General features: G+C 44.0%; 2 protein-coding genes across 5 annotated transcripts in view; one reads left to right on the top strand and one right to left on the bottom strand.

The window, feature by feature from the left end:
- Positions 1–12786, bottom strand: part of SEPTIN2 (septin 2) — a 33903-nt gene extending 21117 nt beyond the window's left edge. Inside the window, exons 1-5 of one of the 4 annotated variants that reach the window (XM_013051890.2) lie at positions 12158–12235; positions 10139–10266; positions 9519–9630; positions 4665–4694; positions 4016–4136 (exon numbers count right to left, since the gene is read on the bottom strand). In XM_013051890.2, coding sequence (XP_012907344.1) covers positions 4016–4136; positions 4665–4673 — 130 coding nt within the window. In that variant the 5' untranslated portion in view covers positions 4674–4694; positions 9519–9630; positions 10139–10266; positions 12158–12235. Of the gene's footprint in view, positions 1–4015; positions 4137–4664; positions 4695–9518; positions 9631–10138; positions 10267–12157; positions 12284–12528 lie in introns of those variants that run through there. The other 3 variants (XM_013051889.2, XM_013051891.2, XM_004743782.3) reach the window with 3 other exon arrangements.
- LOC101679820 (high density lipoprotein binding protein) overlaps positions 12421–18214 on the top strand; it is a 72480-nt gene continuing 66686 nt past the window's right edge. The window contains exon 1 of the mRNA XM_004743783.3: positions 12421–12569. The gene's annotated coding sequence lies outside the window, so the exon portion shown is untranslated. The remainder of the gene's footprint in view (positions 12570–18214) is intronic.

Here is an 18214-nt window from a genome sequence, read left to right on the forward strand (position 1 = left end):
TTAATCAACTGAGCAACCCAGAAGCCCTAGCTTACTAATTTTTAAAACCTTTAAAGGGTTTGAAATTGTTACAACCGCATGTTTTAGGTGACGGCATGCATTTCCCCTTCAGAACCATGAGGACTGATTTTCCAATGTTAAACCACACACTCCTGTGATAAGCCCCATTGGTTAGGATATACAGTCAGCTTTGCCATAACATGAGCCCTGAAGTTGAGAATTTGTTCCAATACAACTGGTATATTTGGGAACAATTTCGACGTAATATAAACTTTGCATCTGTTTATGTGTAATTTCACTGTTGTTAAACTAGTTGAACACAGACAACCACACCCAGTAAAATCAAGCCATGAAAGTTTACTCCCAACATGTACCCCCAGAGCTCCCAGCAACCTCAGTAAAATGGTATCGTGGGGCACGGCAACTCAGTCCTCTTGGCACAGCTCGCCATCCATTTTCATACAGCCCTCCTTCCACCATTTCCTGATGCCCACTTTGACAAACTTCAGGGATTAGTCAACCCATAGTGACTACATCTGACATCAGATAGTATTTTAACCAACTAACATGTAAAAGCCATCCTGATCACATTCCTCACTCTCTTCCAAATATGCCACCGAAATAGGGTTTTGAGTCTTGTACCCCTGTTTTCTTTAGGAGCCTATGATTTCAACTGCATTACTGTATAACATGGTGTGTTGTTGTTTTTTTAAATTTATTTGACAGAGAAACAACAAAAGAGGGAACAGAAGCAGGAGGAATGGGAGAGGGAGAAGGCTTCCTACTGAGCAGGGAGCCCGATGCAGAGTTTGATCTCAGGACCCCGGGACCATGACCTGAGCCAAAGGCAGACGCTTAATGACTGGGCCACCCAGGCGCCCCTAACATGGTGATTTTTAAAGAGCACATATACATTGTACTGTAGCAAAAGTGACTGTGTTAATGAGCATTTTTATGTATTGATGGACTTGCCTTAACTTCACTGAGATGTTTGGGTCTAAGCTCATTAAGAGTTAGTCTGTACTTGTCTCATTACTGATTACGGGGTAATGCTGGCCTACCAAAATACTCTCGCCATAAAGAGTATCTTTGGGAGGGCGCCTGGGGAGCTCAGTCATTAAGTTTCTGCCTTCAGCTCAGGTCATGATCTCAGAGTCCTGGGGCTGAGCCCCACATCTGGCTTCCTGCTTTCGGGGAGTCTGCTTCTCCCTCTCCCTCTGCCACTCCTCTTGCTAGTGCTCTCTGTCAAATAAACAAACAAAATCTTAAAAAACAAAAAAATGATAGACTAGCATTTGTGAAAGTTCCATGTGCCCTTGAAGAGAATGTGTTACCTTGCGGTCCCTCAGCACAGTGCTCTGAATGTCAGTTAGGTCACACTGTTTGATAGCATTATTTTAATATTCTGAAACATTACTGATTTTGTTTCAAAAATTACTGTGCAGAATGTTAAAAACCCACTCTCACAAATTATCTTTTTCCTGATTCTGCACCATACCTCACTGAGCTTTGTTATTAAGTGCACATACAGTTAAGACATTGTTTTCCACTGTCCCCTGCATCTTTCTGATACCTACTTTTTGGTGTCAGGGAACATCCAGGTAGTAGACCTGAAGTCTGCTGTCTGGTATTGGTAGAACCACGTGAGGTTTCTCATGGTTGGGTTCTGCATGAAGATTTTCTGTTCTGGTTGTTCAGGCTCATCCTGCCTGTCTCTCACCTGTCACAGTCATGGCTGTGCCCCTTTGGCCAGAGAGCTGCCCTCTCTCCATCTGTCTCATCTCCTCTTTATCTGCCTTCTTTTGGATTAAACAGGTTCTTCTGTTCTAGTTTATCAAACCTATTTGCTTTTAGTCAAGCCCTTGTTTTCCTCTTCTAATGGCTGCTCCAGAGTTGACAACAAGCAATGTTAACTTAGCATCCCTCTCTCACAGAATATTCCATGAGGTCAATGTGTTACAGCAGCCCCTCTACACACCCTCCTGTCCCTTGCTACTCTGGTTCATCATACTCCAACGTCATACCTCATTAACTTCGCTATAAAGGCAATTATCATTGAAAGAAATGAAAAACAAAAAAAAGTGTTTGTTTACCAACACAACTGCCATTTCTAGTGCTCTACCTTTTCTGTTACCCTGAAAAATCCCGTTTAATAATCATCTTCCTTGGGGTGCCTGGGTGGCTCAGTGGGTTAAAGCCTCTGCCTTCAGCTCAGGTCATGATCCCAGGGTCCTGGGATCAAGCCCCGCATCAGGCTCTCTGCTCTGCGAGAAGCCTGCTTCCTCCTCTCTCTCTCTGCCTGCCTCTGCCTACTTGTGATCTCTATCTGTCCGATAAATAAATAAAATCTTTAAAAAAAAATCTTTCTTCTGGTGTAGGTCTGATAGTGATAAATTCTCTCAGTTTTTACCTAAAAATGTCTGTATTTCCTTTTTTTTTTTTTAAAGATTTTATTTATTTGACAGAGAGAGATCACAAGTAGGCAGAGAGGCAAGCAGAGAGAGAGAGGGAGGAGGAAGCAGGCTCCCTGCCTAACAGAGAGCCCGATGCGGGACTTGATCCCAGGACCCTGAGATCATGACCTGAGCTGAAGGCAGAGGCTTAACCCACTGAGCCACCCAGGCAACCCTGTATTTCATTTTTTTAAAGTCTCCATCAGAATTCCAGGCTCATGGTTTTATTCTTTCAGTATTTTAAACTATCATTTCCTATGGCTTATGTTATTCCTGCTAAGCCAGTGGTCCTTTTACCCTTCCATCCTCTGTATGCAATGTGCCTGTTTCCCACCATCCACCTCATTCCTTGGAAGATTTTTCTGTTTATAACTGCTTTTCACCAACTGTTATTGTGTGCCTTAGTGTTGTTTTCTTTATATATATTCTACTTGGTGTCTGATATATTCAATTCCTGTTACATACGTCAGAAAAATTTCCGTCTCAAATGTTGTTATTTTCTTAAAATCTCTAGTTCTTTCGTTAAGTGCTTTTGGTTATCTTTATTTCATTTATATTCTCCTTTAGGTACCAAAAGCATATTTAAAATAGTAAAAGTTTTTGGGTGCCTGGGTGGCTCAGTTGGTTAAGTGACTGCCTTCAGCTCAGGTCATGATCCTGGAGTCCCTGGATTGAGTCCTGCATCAAGCTCCCTGCTCAGCAGGGAGTTTGCTTCTCCCTCTGATCTTCCCCCTCTCATGTTCTTTCTCTCTCAAATTAATAAATAAAATCTTAAAAAAATAAATAAAATAGTAAAAGTTCTTGTTCACGAATTCTATCACCTCTGTCATTTCTGTTTCTATTACCTGATTTCTCTTCTGGTTATGTGCTACATTGTTTTGTTTCTTTGCATAAACATGGATGCTAGCAATTTTAAATGTTACACTGTAAACTGGATTTTGACATCCTTCTTTAATGAATGATGGCTTTTATCCTGACAACAGCTTATTTGTCAATCAGCTTGATCCCACAGGGCTTGTTTATAACTTTGTTCAGGAAGGTCTAGAGCAGTTTACACTCAGCTAATGGCAGATCTCAGCTCCCTGCTTTGGGGGACTTCTCTATAAGGCTGCTGGCCAGTCCTCCTAACACAGTGACTGGCATCCCCCAGAGTGAGTGATTCAAGAGAAGATAAGGTGCAAGCTGAAATCTCTTTTATGACCCAGTCTCAAAATCACACACCTTCATTTCTGCCATATCCTACTGGCTACATGGGTAAGCCCTACATAATGGGGAAGGGGTAGAAAGTATCACAAACACCAGGAGGCAAGAGTCACTGTGGCCATTTTGGAGGGTCACTGGCACTTTTACCACATACAAACAAGAAAATGACAGAAATATTAGAATTTTACTCTTCAACAAAATTTTCTGAAGAATTGTTTTTTCAAATTCCCAGTTACTGGATTCTGACAATAAAGGAATATTTCTTTTGACTTTATAGGCCACACTATTAAACCCTAAAGTTTGGGAAGGGGAAATATCCACTTATTTAATAAGCTTGAAGATATAAGCTAGTTTCTTACCGACCACCATTAGTGTGAACTCAAAACCCTTTTTCACTGATTTTCGGTGAACTTGATTGGGAAGATTTGCAAATCCGACATAGCCAGGAGTTTCTGGATTTATAAACTGAGTTGGCTGTTGCTAAAATAAGATATTAAAAAAAAAAAACAAAACAACAACAAAAAAACACCTTATCAGTTACTTTTAAGATATAACCAAACCTGTGACAAAGGTATCATTAGTTCTCACAAATTAAAATATATATACTTTAAAAAAGCAAAAATTAGTATGATGATTATGCATCAGATAGTAATGAATACCCAAACACTCCAAAAGAAAAGGAAAGTAATAATCTTGCAATTTTAGCCACAAGTTCTGCTTTTCTCAGCACGCCTTTTAGAATTAAAAGGAATTTTAATTTACTTGATTGGTCTGCTGGGAATGATGCAAAGTAGGTTAAATGGATTGTTACTCATCCATTTAGAAACAAGAAATTGTAAATCTGAAAAAAGAAAGCTCAAAGCTTTTAAAATGTCAAATCAGAACTGTCTCAATGAATCAAATATATCAGTTATACTAAAAATTAGTCATATAAGTCTTGAGTATAAACAGCTTGAAAACACAAAGCAGTTTCTCCTTGTACTGTAGAGAAATGAGAAGATCTCTTACCTTAGACATCTTCAGTGAAGTTTCCTTGATCTGTTAAAAAAAAAGTATGTTTATATGTAATACACATTTGATGTAGCATGAATTGACATGTAAAGACCTACACACAAAGCATAAACACCTTATGTTTCACTCACCTTGTCAATTGCATCAAATTATAAAAATGAGATTATCTCATTATAAATTAAATATAAAAAATTAGATCAATTAAATCAGCCATATATACATATGCATACATACAAACATTTCATATTTCCAATAATATCCAAACTAACTTTAGTACTGATTATATGTGAAGCACCAGGGACACAATAGGAGAAAAACACAAATGCTCATGACCTCTTGAATTATGATTTTTCTTTCTCTCTTTGAAACCTGTCTACAAGGAAAGGGTGCTTGTAGAGTACTATTTGCTACTGAAGGTTCCTTGAAATCCTGAGAACTAGTTTTTGACAATGGAGCATACAGAACAACATTTATAAGTAAAGGGTAAAGGACTGAACACACTGGAGTGCTTGAGGAGAGTAACAGTTCTAAAGACATCTGGAATTTTAAAATGAATTTTAAGACTTGAAACTTTGGGGAACATGGGAGTCTGGAACTGGCTAACCTTTGGTAACAAAGTCAAGAGATATGAATGCAGTCAGATTTGATTCCCTCTGGAGCTTAGAAACTTAGTAGAAAGTTTCTTTTCTGTTCTTGTCTCCCCATCCCCCAAACCTTAACATTCCTGAAAACAGCACACCCTTTTTCCTTTCTGAATGTAACTGTTCCCAACCACCTCTGAAGACATGAGGCTCCGGCACTCCCATGCGTGGTTTGGTTAATGAAGGCTGGCAGCTGTAGGATTTGCATTAGAGTCTTGGTTCTCCTTCTAGTGGCCCACTGGAAGTCTTACTCTCACTATCTGGCAGGAACAAGAAGAGAGGCAGAAGAGGGCTGTGGACTCATGTGCAGCCTCGCAAACTGTTGCCACCACCACTGCTGAGAAGGGGGTGTCTGTTCAGGCCTGGGCTAAAAGGGAAGACCACTGACTGAGGAGATATGGAAACCTCCAAGCAGAGGTGGAGAATTCAGGCAAACTTAAAGGAAAGTAGGACTGTTAAGCAAGAACAGAAGCAAGAGATGAATGCTGAAGAACCTTTTGGCAAGGAAAGGAATACAGTGGATCCTGGAAAAGCTTGGAGAACAGAGGTCCCGAGCATAAGGACTCCAGTGAACGCATCTCCCTTCTTCAAAAAGAGTTAAATAGGCAAGCTGCAGGAGGAGGAAGGCAATAATTTTTTTTAAAAGATTTTATTTATTTATTTGAGAGAGAGAGACACACATACATAGTAAGAGAGAGAACACAAGCGGGGGAGTGGGGAGGAAGAAGCAGCCCCCTCGCCCCCGCCAAGCAGGGAGCCAGACACGGGGCCCGATCCCAGGACCCCAGAATCATGACGTGAGCCGAAGGCAGACAGTCAACAACTGAGCCACCAGGCGCCCCGGAAGGCAATAATTTGACCCCAAAAAATAGTATCACTAGAATGAAGACACAGGTACACTATTTAAAAGAAATAAAACTGGGGGCGCCTGGGTGGCTCAGCTGGTGAAGTGTCTGCCTTCAGCTCAGGTCATCATGTTTTCAATTTCAAGGTCCTGGGATGGAGCCTACCACATCAGGCTCCTGGCTCAGTGGGGAGTAGTAATCTTTTCCCTCTCCCTCTGCCCCACTTTACCACTCGTGCTCTCTCTCTTTCTCCCTTTCAAATATATAAAATCTCAAAAGAAAAAAAAAAAAGAAAGAAAGAAAGAAGGAAGGAAAAGAAACAAAACTTGCTGGACCTAAAAACTATGATTTTCAAACTCAGACATTGGTAGCTCAATTGAACAAACGGCCACAGCTGAGACTCAAACTGTGACTGGGAAGACCAAATATAAGAATTCTTAATGCACAGGTAAAAATACAAAGATGATGATCATGGGTAAAAGACTTGGAGGAACAATCTAGGCCATCTACCTTGTTAACAGAAAGAGTTCTCATTAAGTGAAGAAGGGACAGAGGGAGGAAAAGAACATTAGAAAAAAATTTTCCTTAGAAGAACAAATATCAGAGTCCACACATTAACCAACTGTCTGGAGTGAATTAAGGTCTCTCAAACAGAAGGGATATCCTAGAAAAATTCTATTAATAATATAAGGATTAGTATTAAACTACCTTAGCAAAACCTCTGAGTTGGCAGCTAGAGTGAGAGCATTCCAAAGGGAGAGGTGAAAGGGCAGAAGCAGCAGCAGACATCTTTTTTTCAAATATAGAAATTAAACATGTCTATAAAAGAAAAGGTAACCATAAAAAAAAAGCAAACTTCCAAATAAAGAGACAGATATGGAATAGCAATTTGATCAAGCCAACAAAATTATGGAAAAGAAACGAGGAAAAATAATAAAATCAATCATTAAGTGGATGGATATGTTTAAAATAAAGTAACAAAAATGCTAAAAACAAAAGGACAGGCTAAAAGTTACCGGACTGGTCAAACACAAAGAAAGAACAGACAACAGTATCAGTCCAAGTGAAATTTAAGGTAAAAATGGGACCGTGATAAAATATAGGGAAGATATAACATTCCTAAACTTGCATATACAAAGCATTACAGTAGATAAATACATAAAGCAAAGACTAGGAAATATACTACGTGAACTTGATAAAAATACAAATCAAACCCAAGACTTTAATAGCAAGCATTCCTCCAAACTACAGATTCAGTAAACAGAATATGGGCAAGGGTAGAGGAATGTGTGACACAACCAATAAGCTATAATTAACAGACACAGAATCTTGAGTTAATAAAGAAAAGCAATTAGTGAAAAAAATCAAGTAACTATTATAAAGAAAATTTAAGCAAATTTCAAAATAGATTTTTACAACTGATATTTTCAACTTGTGATCTGTTAGAACTGGCGGAGGGATAAAATACAACCCCAATTATTTGGAACACTCTGGATATCCTTTGGATAAATGAGGGTGACAAAAGCAAAATCTCAAGCTATCTAGCTACCAATGGAAAGAAGACAAAAGCAGATCTGTGGGACATCATAAAAGCTTCATAGACTGTGATGAGAATTTCAGTTTTAGATATTCATTAAAGAATACAGAAGATAAATTTGTTCTTACAGTATTGAAAAATGAAGTAACTCAGTAGAAAAATAAATAGATCCAAAAGCTAGTTCTTTGAAACAAATTTCTTCACAAGTACCATTTAGGGGCGGGGGGGCAGGGAGTGGGGGCCAATACAGAAAAGAAGGTAAACATAGACTCAGGAGACTCCATGTATCAAGATGGCCACAGATTTGAAGATCTGGAAGAAATGGACGACTTCCCAGACACTGTAAATTACCAAAATGGAACCAAGAACTGGAAAACCTGACGAGAACAAATACCACTGAACAGCTGAATAAAATCTACCAATGAAGAAGGGACCAAAAGCAGGGAGAATTAGAGCTGCATTCCATCCAACCCTGAACAGGTAACACCCATGTCACTTAGGCCAGTACAGAAAAAGGGAAAGCACTCCAATTCATTTTATGAAGAAACTACAACTTTTAACAACAAACCCAGAGAGAAACCTAAGAAAGCGGCTAGATAGTTGTATGTCAATCTCACTCATGAATATAAACTGCAAAAATTCTCAATGAAATAATTTGTTAGCAATTAGGTTCCAGAAATATACCAAAAGTATCTATCTACATAAAGCTGTTACAACAAATTAAAGGAGATAATCCTATATGAATAGATGCTGAAGAGACATATGATAAAATTTAGCAACCACCTATAATAAAAAACACTAAGGAAACTGCTTAAATAAAACCCAGGGTATTCCCGCACACCAATGTTACTCTCATTACCCCGAGAGTAACAGGCAAATGTTACTCCAAATAAAGAGACAATGGAATACTAAATCTATTTAAATTATAATCACTAATTAGGAAGGGAGGCCCATTACCACTGTAATTGTTTTTAAAAAACGCTTAATTCTCTGTCTCATTTTTTGGTTGTTCATTTGAATTAAGATCCAAACAAGATCCTCATATTGTAATCTCACCATGAAATTCAGTGAAACACAAAATGAAAAAAACAAAACAAAAGCTTTTTCACCAATAAGAATGAATACACCAAACAGAAATGGTTCAGTTAAACAAAAACTCTAGCGTCGCCTGGGTGGCTGAGTCAGTTGAGCCTCCAACTCTTGATTTCAACTCAGATCATGATCTCAGGGTGGGGGGGCGGGGACCAAACCTCACTTCCAGCTCTGTGCTCAGCAGCAAGTCTGCTCAAGATTCTCTCGGCCCCTCCCCTCACCCGAATAAATAAATCTTAAAAAAAATCTAGAATTAAGTAATTTAGTAAGCTGGCTGGATACAAGCCAGACACAAAATAATTCCCTCCTGTACTAGTAATGAATAAAAAGGAATGGAAATAGGGGTGAAATGTCATTTACAACAGAATTAAAACAAAAAGCAACCAAGCATGTAAGAACAAATTTAGAAAAAATAGGGCCTAGGTAAATCAAATCATTTTTATTTCTCCTGAATTAATATATAAACATGGTCCAATCCCAGATGGAGTCCTAATGTGGGTTTTTTCTTAAAGGACTGGATAATGTGACCTTCCAAGTTTACATGGAAAAGTAAAAGTGGGAACTTGCCTTAAAAGTTATCACATGTATCTTATTTCAAACCAGCCCAATAGGACATAGGATTGTCATGGAGGTCTCTCCTGAACAGACTTGCTTCTTCTCAGTGAGTCCTGGACCCCTGCTTGGGTTCTGACCAACTTCATCTGAACACCGTGAGGATGCTGTACCTCGAGCCTACCTGTGGTTCACCTTATCCTGTTCAACAGGACAGAAGATGTTCCTTAGGAGAGAAGGGGAACTTTCACTGCTTCTTATCAGTTTCTTGCTGGAGGGAAGGCAGGGAGACCTATCTGGATGAACATGTATAGAATAAAGGGGAATACAATTATTGGAACAGGCTATGAATTCTTTAATTTAGCAAGTTTTTATTGAAATATACTATTTATTTATTTATTTGACAGAGAGAGATCACAAGTAGGCAGAGAGGCAGGCAGAGAGAGAGAGGAGGAAGCAGGCTCCCCGCTGAGCAGAGAGCCGGATGCGGGGCTGGATCCCAGAACCCTGGGATCATGACCTGAGCCGAAGGCAGAGGCTTAACCCACTGAGCCACCCAGGCACCCCGAAATATGCTATTTTATATTCAGTCTTTTTCCTGAAATATAATTGGGATCCAGTACGATTTTGGAACAATATAAGTTACTTGCTAACTAACGTAAAATGAAAATTGAAAGAGGAAAGTGGAACTTTTTGAAGCACCTGGTTTTCAGTGAGAAAGCCTTGATCCTACAACACAAGATGCTAATTACTGTTGATTAATTTAAACCATAACTGCAGTCCATTTGGATTCCCCAAACTCACTGTGGTCAAATAAAAATTTTGCTCTTTCCGGTAGTGCTCATCCTAGATGCTAGCAATTGTTTAAACATTTGTCTTTACTTGAACGTGGCTTCCTTCTTCCACAGAGCAATTCTCATAGAACAAAGCAACTTTTCCAAAACAAAAGATGAAAAACAGATGGATAAAATTAGATTCTTGGCAATACGAATAAATTTATTTTGCTAGTGGTATTTACACTAGTGGATTGCCCCTTACTACCAATTACAAACATGTTAATCTTCTATTTACATACATTACCCCCACACAAAATGACCCTGCTGTACGAGACCCCAAATGTCCATAATCCCTAATCCAGGGCTCTTGAGACATTCGGCATTCAGATTCTTTGGATTTTAAGAAGGTACATACACTATACAACACAACCTCCTCAATGGCTACTTGGACAGCACACCCCACAATCAAATGTATCTTCTATAGTGACATACATGACCATTAACACAAAGTGGTATAAATACAGAATATAAAATGGCTTCAACCCAATTCTGCTGCCGAATGAGTTCTGATGTCCCCTTCTCTCTGGGAAAAAAATTAAAAACACCTTTTTCTTTTTCAACAGTTTCTGTCTTTGGGTATAAGGAGTTGGGTATAAAAGGGGACCTGAATCACATTTATGAATTATGACAGAGGACCGTCTTACCCCCTTTCCTTCCCATTTCTCTAGGTCACCCTGCTAGTGCAAAGGCAGTTAATGCAAATGTGATCTGATTGAGAAGCCCTTGTTCTTTACCCTGGAGTGCTGTGCCAGGTGAGAGATCCAAGTGGAAAATGGGGAAAAGCATCAGGATCACCTTCACAGCTGAGTGCCAAGATCTGACATAGCAGTACACATTGTAAGTTAGGATATGGGTGGTATAAAGAAAGTTTGAGTGGCAGTTACCAAAACGGAAACTAATGAACCTCAAATCACAAACACTAGGAAACAGTCTTCGGGACCTCTACACTACAATGATTTAGACTGTTCAAGAAACATCTGACAACCCACTATGTGCTAGTCACTGTGCCAGACACAGGGTAAGGGTGACAAGACTCGCCCATCTCCTGCCCCTCAAAGAGCAACAATCTAGTAGATAGCTACCAGAAGGAACAATAAGGGCCGACATCCAGCGCGCACCTAATCCAGCCAGAGGCAACCTATTCTGGGCCGAATCCTGAACAACAGAGAAGGGACTACACAAGAAAAAACAAAGAAGGTGGGGAAGCTGGGTTTCAAACAGAAAGAAGGATTTGGGGCAAGACCAAAGGTGACAAAGACCCAGTAGTTTGAACTGCAACTTCAGCTCTACGTGTGGCGGAAGGACAGACACGATAAGGGACTGGTATTGATAAAAATGAGCCAAAAAGGTAAAAGGCGGCCAGGTCTTGGGGGTCCTCCGGCCACCAAGCGGGGACTTTCCTGAGAGCAAAGGCAGCCACAGGTCAGCTTTCCGTCAGGCCTTCATGGGAATGGTGGCCGCCACCCCCATCCTTCCGGGCCCAGCGGTGCACCGGGCAGGGGCCGCCGCCTCCTCCTCTCCCCTGCTTCGTCTGCGACCAGGAAGAGCCTTGGGAGCTCACCAAGACGGCAAGGACGTGTGAGGGCTCCTCTCCACCAGAGGATGGTGGGGTGGAAGGGCCAGATCGGGGAGACGACCGTACGCCTCACAGGCCGCAACCTAGGCTTTCCCTCCCCAACCACGACCGCCAGCGCCGGGTGGGCGCCCCGGGCCCAGCGCCGAGACGGCCCCACGGAAACTGTCCAGGGACGGAAGGGGGGTGGCTCGGGTTCTTCCGGGACACATCCAGCCGTGAGGACCCGGGGGACCGCGGACCCCGCGGAGGAGGAGGAGGGCCGGGGACCCCGGGCCTGCCGCCCCTCCCCCACACCAAACAAGCCGCCCCGCCCGCGCGCTCCCGCAGCCTGCCGACCGCCCGCGGTCAGCGGACACACGCCCCTTCTGCGTCGGCCTGCAGCTCGCGCCCCCCGCCACGGCGGGGACTCACCGCAAAAACTCCCCGCGGACAAGCAGATGAACCGGCGCCTACCGACCGCGCCGCGGACCCGCCCAGTGCCCGACGGACGCTCGCGCTCCGCCCTGTTCCGCCCGGTGCGCGGATGGCGTCATCACGTCGGCCCGCCCCCTTGCCAACGCTTTCCTCGCCTCGGCGCGACCTGGCCTTCCTCCCCTCCCCCATATGCCGGCTTTTGAGTGCGCAGGCGCAGGCCTGTCCGCGTTTTCCGCCTCTGCGCAGGCGCCGTGCCCCTCCCACGGCAGTTGGCCATATAGAGGCTGGGGGTGGGGGGGGGAGGTCAAGCGTAGCCTCTTCTCCTTTACCAAGATGGCGGCTTGTCCCTGTTTCGCCACAGTTCCTACCTTATGAGCTTGGTTTCCTTACGCTGATAAGAGTGGAACAGGTAATGTGAGTCTGCCTTGTGGGTACGTAGAGTGGGATGAAGGGTGTTTCGTTACAAGGAGCTAAGTGACCGCTGAGGAGAAGTGGACGGGGTAGGAGAGGTCAGAATAAGAGTGCGGAGCGACCACGGGCCGGGAGCCTTCGCCTCCGGCCCTCTCCTCCAGGAAGGTGGCGGCAGCACCGAGCTGGGAGCGCCGGAGCCGGGTTGCGGAGGGTACGGCGAGCAGTCGGACGGGGCTGCTCTAGCCCCGGGCCGCCGTCGTCTCGATGGTGTGGGGGTTTTGCCCCTATTGGCAGCTGAGGGTCACGTGATCCGGCGGGGCTTGCGCGGACCATCGAGTTGGGCGTCCGTCCCCGGGGACGTGGCCTTCTTGCGCCCGGGCTGGGGCCTGTGCCCGGGGGGAGGGCGGGGCGGGCGCGGCCTCTAGCGGTCTCCTTGCGGGCAGGTCGCGAGGTGAGACCGGGGAGCGTCCCTGAGCCCACCGCGGCGACGTGGCTTCGGGACAGCCACGGAGCTGCACCGGCCGGGGTGTCCTTTCTCCTTCCCGGCGGCCTGCAGGCCCGCAGCGGCACGATGCAAATGCCTCGATCGGGGAGCGCTTGTGGAAGACCCCTGACTGAGCGTAAACAGTTTCCGAGGCTCTGATGGGCGATGGCGTGTGGGGGGGTGGTCCCTGGGGGCACCGAGAGGGCGTCGCTGGAGAAGGGGTTAGGTGTTACGGGCATCGCCTCGGAAAGTGAAAGGGTTTGGGTCCTTGTGAGACCACAGGAAAAGCCTCTCCGTGTGGCTTTCACGGAGCCCTGCTTGTGGGCAGGGGAGCGCTCTCAGGCCTCCAGGGAGTGCCCGTCCCCGTGGCTTGGTGTCCTCCGCGGGACCGTCACCTCTTGGCCCTTAGGGATTACGGCAGGGCACGGCACACTTGGGATTTTGTCTGCGGCGGCCGGCAGTGCCGCACGACAGAGTAAGAGCGGTGTCGGTCTGTGGACTCAGACCTGCCGCCTGGGTTAGGGTTTGACGCTTTAGAACGAGAAGCGCCTCCGAGCTAACGTCGTTGAGTGTGGAAGCCGTGCTGTACAGGAGTCGGAAAGGGGGTTTGGTAAAGAAGGCCCTATTTTTGGAGCTCCCGGTGTTCTGGGTGGCAAACACCAGCCGGCAGGCAGCCTGTCCTAAGACTTTGACGCTAGGACACGGAGCAGCGCCCCTTCAAGTCTTGAGGGACAGCATTTGAAAGCCACTTAAGTTCCTTACAGTGAGGACTAAACTTCCCGGTAACTTCCATTAAGTCCTTGTGTGTGCCGGGCCCTGTTCGTGGGTTCACCTCATTTCCTCCCACCGAGCTGACGTCAGGTGCATAAAGCAAGCACCCCTAAGGTGCGGTGGGCCCCAGCCGGTGGCTGTCGCAGGGCTCTCCCCGTGGGCCAGGCTGACATCTCCCCGGCCTGAAGGGAGATGTCTTATTGAATCGTCAAGTTGTGTGTGTGCTTCCCTTGGTTTTCTTGTTTGGGGCATCTGATTGTCTGACTTTGGCCTCATAACTGCCCTTCTCCCGGGAACATACATTGCGAATTGTGTGCCGAGCACTCAACAAGGATTCTAGGGATGGAAACGTAAAGAGGATATAGACCTTTTTCTTTTCCTTAAGCAGTGTATGGTCTAGTAAGGGGGATTCACCTGTAAAATGATTAGGTTACAGTGTTTTGAGTGCAGCAGTGGGAATATGTACAAAGTATGGAGGTATGAAGGAGGAGGTGCTAATTACCTGTTACAAAGTTTTTACAAAGAAGGTAGTTTTGAACTGCATTAAGAGGATGAAGAAGAGTTTTCCCGGAATGGGGTGTTCTAAACAGGAAGACTAGCTTCTACCAACGGGATGCGTGACAGCTGTAGTTGGTGACACAAATGGGCAAGGAGTTGAGAATTGGGCACACTGCTAACATCTCAGATGGTGGAGGGCTTCGCTCAGGTCCTGTTCTGAAGGACCTTCATGCCCTTCTAGTCCTGTCTAGGATGCTGTGACTTGAACAGGGTTTAAGTGATTACACTGTCCGCTTGGATGACTTAGGAATAGTCCCAAGTGGATGAGCTAGAGTCTCCACTAATGCTTCCCACCTGAAACTTTTCCATTTATCAAAAGGGTCTGAGCAGAGAAAACACTTCTTGAAGTACCAGGTGATACTTAACATTTGATGAGGCCTGTTCAGCATACATCAATCCCCACAGGGCTAGTGATCATAGGAAGCCTTTTCCCCTTAACTATTAAGAAATAACCAAACTCTTGGAAGAAACGGCACACAACTGAGTTCTTAGTTGTCAAGCTACAGTGGCAAGAGGTCCAGCATGCATATTGAAAAGTTTTTGGCCAAGTGGAAAAATAGCCAGAGAGCATCAGTGTGTCAAAAGGCCTTTTCCCTTAAGTTATAAAAGCACCACAACACTCAACATTTGAAAACCAAGAAAATGAAACTCTTTTCATTTCTGTGACGTTTTAAAAATTGATTACACAAGTTATTTTATGCTAAAGTAAGTTTTTCTTTTGTATTTTTAAAGTCACATTTTAAAGGATTTTTTTAAGGTTTTATTTATTTATTTGACAGAGATCACAAGCAGGTAGAGAGGGAGGTGGAGAGAGAGGGGGAGGCAGGCTCTCTGCTGAGCAGAGAGCCCGACCCAGGGCTCAATCCCAGGACCCCGGGATCATGACCCGAGCCGAAGGCAGAGGCCTTAACCCACTGAGCCACCCAGGTGCCCGTTAAAGTCAGACATTTTAGAAGTGATATCCCTAGTAGGCTGTTTTACCAGATACGCTAAAGTTCCTCAGATACTGCTAGAGACCAGCAAGATCTGTTGTCCCAGACTTGTGTGGGCGGCATGTTAGTCATCTTGATGGTCACTATTAATTTGATAACAATACATTGACCATGTGTACTCTCCCTTAATACATTTTATTGGCATTCATTTGAATTTTTTAATTAAAGATTTTATATCAAGTCAAGGTTGTATCTTCAACTAGTTTTTTTTGTGGAAAGGCTTGTAAGGAGACACTGACTTTCCTTCCCCGGTCCTGCTTCCTCTCCTGCAGAGCACACACGCCCACCTCTTTGCCTCCTGCTCTAAACAGCACATGTACTCTCCTGTTCCGTTGCTTTCCTCCTTGTTGCATGTCTTGTCTCCTCACTTGACCCTGAGAGTGGATGTGAAATTTCTAGCTCTCACCACTGTGCCTTCCCCGCACAAATACATGGCTGCCTAAAGCATGTGCACCTGTGGTTTGGTTAGTCCAGAATTTAGTGTTCATGTTGTGACTCCATAGTACCCTTCACAGCTAGGCAAATGGTGTGATTGGTTAACTTTTCCTTTCCTGCATCAGTTTTTGTTTTCCCTAAAGTTCTTGGTAGTCTTTTTTTTTGTTTTCTGTGTATTGGTCACTAAAATTCAAGCCAAATTCACTAGTTGTCTAAATCTCCTTTCAAGTGATAGTCTTTTTTAACTAGTGAAATCAGTATTTCGTTAAGAGATGGAGAAGACTCCAAGAAATGGAGTCTTTTTTAACTAGTGAAATTCAGTATTTCGTTAATCTCATCTGGAATAAATATCCCCCAATAAACCTGCTGGATTCTTCCTGCAGATCCCACCACCCCCTTGCATTGGGTCCTTGGTTTCATGGAACCCATGTCTCTCTCTCTCTTGACTTATTACCCCTCTCATTGTGATGGAGCGCTTCCTTAAGGGGTTGCCTGGGGACAGATGTGGGGAGATAAAGTTTTGAGTACTGTCTGTCTGAAAGTGCTTTATTTCCAGTCAGAGTTCGACACCATTTTGTTCTGACTTCTGTCTTCAGGGTTATTGTTGAAGGCTTCAGACATTCTGATTCTTCAGCCTGTTTATGCAGTTCTTCTCTGAAGCTTAAAGGATTTTTCTCCCTGAAATTCAAAACACCTAGTAGAGTGATGTCCCTTGGAGGCTGTTTTCATCCAGTGTCTTGAGGCCCCTTTATTTGGAAATGCCTGTTCTTCAATGCTTGGCATTTTTCTTGATTTCTTGCTTTGATTTCTTTCCATTGGACCTTCTGGATAGGCGCTCTGTTAAAGATTTTGTTTATTTGAGAGAGAGAGAGATAGCAAGAGAGAGTAGGAGCTGGGAGGAGAGGCAGAAGCAGGCTTCCTGCCAAGCAGGGAGCCCGATGTGGGGCTCCATCCCAGGACCATGACCTGAGCCAAAGGCAGACACTTAACTGACTTGAGCCACCCAGGTTCCCAGGTTGTCCAGTTTCTTTCTGGAAGGTATCAGCTTTATTCTGGCTGAGCCTTTGAGCTGTTGTCCACATCCCTAAGAGTGTCCTCTGGCTTTCTCTGCCCCCGCCTCTTCTCACACACTGCTGGGGGTTCATAGCTCTTGTGCCTCCCTCTCTGAGGACATTCCTGAGCTTTCAGGTTTTCTTTCCCTGAAGTCATGGTGTGCTTCATGCTTCTTTTTGTTTGTTAGGGATTTTGACTTTCACATCAAAGCTTTTCTGTGCTATCTGCTGGTATTTTCCCACCTGCTCAAATGTCAGTAGTTGGGGCTTGCCAGCTGTGGTGTTACTGCAGAGATGTTCTCTGGGCCATTTCCTAAAGTGCCCTGCCGGCTTCTTTCTGTCTCTTCAGATTCTCCACAAAAATTTCTTCCAGCCTCTTGCCTGTGCCCAGAGGGCCAAATGAGGGAGAAGACTACAATCTTAGCAATAACTGTGGACAGACTGACTCTACTGTCTTCAGAATGGTGTCTCACCTTCTGTTGTGATGGGTGTCTCTAGTCCAAAGATTCTGTTGCCCTTTCCAGGGGTGAAAAAAACACAGCCTTTGACCTGGTTGTGAAAGGCATTAAAAAAAAAAAGTCCTTTTTAATAGTATTTTCTCTTCCCTTTTCTTTCTTGAGTGCCCACCAGCTGTGTTATTTTTAGCTTAAAACATGAATTTTACCTTAATTTGTAATCTTGCTTTGTCTTACACCTGTGCTGAAATGCCCTAGTAGAAAAGAAGAGGTGAATAGATCAGTCTTCACTGTCAAGAAATGTAGCTCAGTTGGTTAAATGTCTGCCTTCAGCTCAGGTCATGATCCCAGGGTCCTGGGTTGGAGTCTCACATCCTCAGGTTCCCTGTTCAGCTGGGAGCCTACTTCTCCTTCTCCCCCACCCTGCGTTGTGCTCTCTTTCTCTCTCTAATAAACAAAATCTTTAAAAAAAAAAAAAAAGAAAGAAAGAAAACAACAAACCTCTTGGAAAGACAACTATGATGCATTTTAACTGGAATTAAGTGTAGCAAGTGGTGAAACAATGCATATAACTCAATCCTATTTTTATTTACTCCATGGACTAATATATTTAAGAAAAACCCTCGGATAAAACAATTTTGGAGATACTTCTTGGGGGAAGAATCAGGAGGGATTGCCAGTTTTTACATTGTTTTTGTTGTAGTTGTGTTTTATAATATTTTTATGCTGAAAGTTCTATTCCTTGGTAGATGGTCCCTGCCTCAGGCTTGCTATAGTGTTAATAAAACCAATATTCCTGGAGCCTTCACAGCCCCTGCCCATCCCCACCCCACACTGTGTCCAGGGTCGTGGTCTTTCCCTGAGGCCCTTCCCTGAGCCCCCCCCTCCCCCAACAA

The sequence above is a fragment of the Mustela putorius genome, unplaced genomic scaffold (genome assembly GCF_011764305.1).
Source record: "Mustela putorius furo isolate JIRA1106 unplaced genomic scaffold, ASM1176430v1.1 tig00003869_pilon_pilon_pilon, whole genome shotgun sequence".
NCBI classification, from domain to species: domain Eukaryota; kingdom Metazoa; phylum Chordata; class Mammalia; order Carnivora; family Mustelidae; genus Mustela; species Mustela putorius.